The sequence below is a fragment of the Oryzias melastigma genome, linkage group LG21 (genome assembly GCF_002922805.2).
Source record: "Oryzias melastigma strain HK-1 linkage group LG21, ASM292280v2, whole genome shotgun sequence".
NCBI lineage: Eukaryota > Metazoa > Chordata > Actinopteri > Beloniformes > Adrianichthyidae > Oryzias > Oryzias melastigma.
The window spans coordinates 8,484,635-8,489,148 of NC_050532.1; the positions used below are offsets into that span (position 1 = coordinate 8,484,635).

Here is a 4,514-nt window from a genome sequence, read left to right on the forward strand (position 1 = left end):
TCTCTTCCAACTGTAGCTACATGCGCTAATACCAAGTCCTATGTGAACATTGGGTGCTAAAAGTGCGTGTAAGAGTGTACAGGTTCTTGAACGCACATCAGATCCTTTAAGATTATACGCACACTTTCACTTACATGTTTTTTCCTGTTTAATTTATCAAACCACAGTTTCTCCAAACCACAGACACAGTTTTGTTATCATTTTTACTTTTGGATCCACCACAATATCTTGTGTATTACACGTTTTTCATGAGAAATGAACCGGCTGCACAGCTGCAGGTGTGTTTTTCTATTAAACTGAACAAATTCCAAATATATATATATATATATATATATAAAGAAAATATAATGTAAAGCTTCTAATAGTCAGTGTGTGAGACTTCTCTAAAGGTTACTGTACGTTCAAACCAAAGATCCACCCAATCTGCATCAGAGCCTGAAGAACAGGGAAGCAGGTCCTTTGTGTTAAGCACTCAACATGAAGAACTGAAACTGCACTGTGACAGAAGCAGCCATCGTCTGTCTGACTGACTGACTGTGGTCTGTATCTGCTTTGTTTATAAGTGTTGCTTCAGGCGGATAAGAGGAGGAAGTTCAGCTGTGCGGCGTTCAGCGGCTGCCGTTCCTCTCTCTGCTTCTGTTGTCAGAGATAAGCAGCCCGCAGCGGCCCGAGCTATTCCTGGTGCTGTTCTACGAGGAGTCAAAAGACGAACAAGACTCAGGCCGGAGCAGCCGCTGCTGACAGAAACACAACAAAAATAAATGTCCTACAGTCAGAAACACACCCGACTACCAGGATTTAGGCTTCAAGATATATCGAAATATATCAATCATTTAAATAATTTGCAAATGCATTCATATGAAGTGGACAGTGTCCTATGTTTGACACTTCTCCAGAGCACAGAAAGAAAGAAGATATTCCACTTTTATTATTAATTTACTGAAGCTGTAAATGTGCTAAAAGTATCAGATAAACTTGAAGATTTGCACTTTTTTTGACACTGTAAACACGGGTTTCAGTAGCAGCAACTTTATCCAATTTGTTCACCAAAACTTATGAGGAAACTGATGGTTTTTCTATTTAAACATTATTCACAATATGTTTGAGATATTTTTATTTACAAGAGTGCTTTACCCATGTAATGAAATATGTCAAAGTTTCATTTGATTTAGTTAATAATGAAATCAAATTTTTAGTAGTTTGATATTAATGACCCCAAAAAATAGGTAAATATAGCGCCAAATAACAGAACTAAACCCTGTCATTATCTGGTTTTCCATCTGTTGCTTGAATGACATCTTGACAGTGATATCTCATGCTCCCCCTGATGTTGTTCTGAAGCGTTCCACTCTTCCATAAGTACTACATGCAGTTCTGCCAAGTCATTTGGGGATAGAGTGCGATCATCCAGTCTCTGCCTCAGATGGTCCCAGACGGGCTCTATGGGGTTCAGGTCAGAGGTCATTGCTGGCCATAACACATGAGGAACTCCCACTTCCTGAAGTCCAGCTGTGTCCATCCTGGTACGATGTGGTGGAGCATTATTATCTATAAACAGAAAGTTGGGGGTGTACTGGCGGAATTGAGGTACAGAGCCCAGAGTATAGGTCATGCTAAGGGCGCTGCACATCCAGGGGCGCCAGAAAGGGAGGAAAAAAGGTGGGAAAACACTTGTTTTTGGTCTAAAAAGAATAGCCAACGAACTATGTTTTTCTTTCTCTAAACTTTAACAAACAACAAAGATCTTTAGACCTTTAACACTGGAGATGGGTCAGTAAATACTTAACATGTACGGTGGTGCAGCGGTTAGCGCTTCCTACTCTAGCAAAGGTCTCTGGTTCAAGACCTGTATGAGGTGCTATTATTTCTTGGTAGTAACGGTGTTTCTGTTCCAGAGGGTGGTGGTGGTGTGGGGGATGTCCTCGCCTAGGCCGTAGTAGTCCACGGCTCGGCCTGTTGGGTTATGATGATGGGTTCCATCATGTCCCTGAGGTAAGAAGGAGAACTGACCTATCTACAATAACTGACTGCATGCACCAACTATTACACCTTGATCTCAGCGTATCATTAACCTCGCCTTCTCCAGCTACGCTGACGACCATCATATCTGTAAGGTGACCCAACATTCACCAGTGAACAGGATGGTAAACTGTAGTGCCTTATCTAGGCCACATGGTCTTGTGACTAACATTTATTGTGTTGTCTTCGTGTCATCTGCAATGGTCGTCTGTCATTCAAGTCAGAGCGATGGATCTAGAAGTGAATGGATTGTCTGGAATCCCTAGTACCCTCACATCTGGTAAACGGTTCTACAACTGTGAGGCATTTGCTAAACCACATCTGAGCGCAAAGATCCTCAGGTACTGGTCATGGTTGTGGTCTGGGCCTCCACTCCGTCACAAACTCTACCAGTAATTGTGTCCAAAAATGCAAGTCTGCTGATGACGCTTTGAGGCTCACTAAGTTCTCGTGCAACATCTGACTACCTACTACCAACCCAAAGATACGCCACGACCAGCTGATACTGTTCATCTGTGAAGTGACATCGTCAGATTTTGGCTGTTTGAATGATGAACTTGGTCAAATCAGCTTCTTATACCCACTGAATGTTCAAATTGACACCACACTGAAAAGGTTTTGCTTTTACAATTTGTTGGTTTTAGCTCCAATAAGTAAGGCGCTGTGCATAGTGAGACCATAAATGTGGAAGACACAGAATGAGGAGAGTCTATCACATCAATACATTTATCTGCCTGTCCTGAAAATCTGTGAAGTGAAACAAAAACTGTGTAAATGGCATCCATTGAGTTATCACATTAACTCTACTCGTTCTGTAATTGTGCCAATTGTGGTAAATGTGTTCATCTATTAACCACTAATTAAAGCTTTAAAATCATGTTTGTTATTTCAGCCCAGTCTCAGTAAAATGCGTACATATTCCACGATTTGGGAAATACCGTGTAGTTTTTTAGGTGGGTTCACCTCTTTCATTTCTGCCCCCCAAAAAGTTATACAATTTCAGCACTGAAAAGCAAAGGTTTCAGATCAACTGAACGTTGCAGGTGTGCCTTTAAATCATGAAGATATGAGGTTATTTTTAAGTGCACAGACAAAAAAAATCTCCTGTTGTCTGCTTATTTTGGAGCGGTGGTGTGCGCGCGCTCAGCTCCCGTCCCTGCAGCTGAAGCAGATGGTTCTGTTGGACCGCGCAGGACTGCGTAAAGAGCTGAACGGTACCGTTTAACGGAGCCTGAAGCGAGTCCAGCGGCCTTTGGCGCTGTGCGTAAATCAAAGAGCTTTTCGGATGAGAGGCTGTGACGGGGCGTATCGATGATCGATTGATCAGCTCTTCACTTCCAGTCTGAATGACACAGACATCAGAGCACGCGCAGAGAGAGAGAGAGGGAGCGGATGATAACAACATCATGTGCTTGATAAGAGGGCCACATAAACACAAACTCACGCGAAAATAGCACGCGCGTGGGCGCAAACCCATGCGTCCCCGCAGAGCGCACTTACAGACCCACGCAGGAACAGAATAGAACCGCACCAACCTGACGACCGGACCGAGCTGCAGGATGTGCAGCAGCAGCACCAGCGGTCTGTCCCGGCTCAGGTCCCGGTGGATGAAGGTGAGCGCGAGCTGAACGAGCACCGACGCCAGGAGCGTGAAGAGCAGCGTGAGCCCCTGCCAGATCCGGTCCCCGGCGGAGCTGTAAGTGGAGCTGAGGTACAGCGCTGCCGTGGTCTCGGCCGTGAACAGAGACACCGACACAAAGATGGAGCTGGGGAAGCGCATTCTCACTCACTCCGCCATCCGGGCGGCGCGGCTTCGCTGCGGGCGCGCGCGGCCATACCGGGAGCACGGAGCCGTCTGTCAGGCGTCCAGCTGGACGTGACGGCGCTGTGCATGAGCATCCGGCTGCTGCAGCTTTTATGTGAAGCGGAGGCAGGAGGTGGGCAAAGTGAAGTTCCAGGGGTAACCTGCAGGGGGCAGTGTGCTCTGCAGATTATTGTGATGATCAAATTAGTGCAGCACTTTGGAAGAGATCCATCAAGTTAAAATAGATGAAAAATTGAACTGATGTTTTAAATAAAAATTCAAGAATAAATATTTTGTAGCACAATGAATGAAACAGGCAACATTATATTTAAGGTATTTAAGGGTCCAATTTTTTAGAACAATGTCTTTGGTAATATTGTAAAGCATATATATTACCTGAAACGTGTTGCATTAACAATAATAAAAAAAATATTTATCCAAGTGTTAAAACATTGACAGTTAATTGTACTTTTTGCAGTAAATCCTTTGCATCTATGCTTCACATTTTCTATAATTGTGCCTTTTCTTTTGAGTCCTTCAATTTATGAAAAGTAAATTAAAAAAATAATAGTGTCACAAACTTCAAACAACTATATACATTTTCTGTTTTGATTATAGAAAAAAACCCAGAAAATATTGTTTATTACTTTTTTTAACCAACATGTCTATATATATATATATATATATATAT

The 4,514-nt window shown here is 43.0% G+C and overlaps 1 protein-coding gene across 1 annotated transcript in view; it reads right to left on the reverse strand.

Moving 5' to 3' along the window:
- The window catches only part of xk (X-linked Kx blood group (McLeod syndrome)), a 10,253-nt gene extending 6,287 nt beyond the window's left edge, over nt 1-3,966 (reverse strand). The window contains exon 1 of the mRNA XM_024285858.2: nt 3,555-3,966. Coding sequence (XP_024141626.1) covers nt 3,555-3,799 — 245 coding nt within the window. The 5' untranslated portion in view covers nt 3,800-3,966. The remainder of the gene's footprint in view (nt 1-3,554) is intronic.
- Nucleotides 3,967-4,514: the final 548 nt, after the last annotated feature.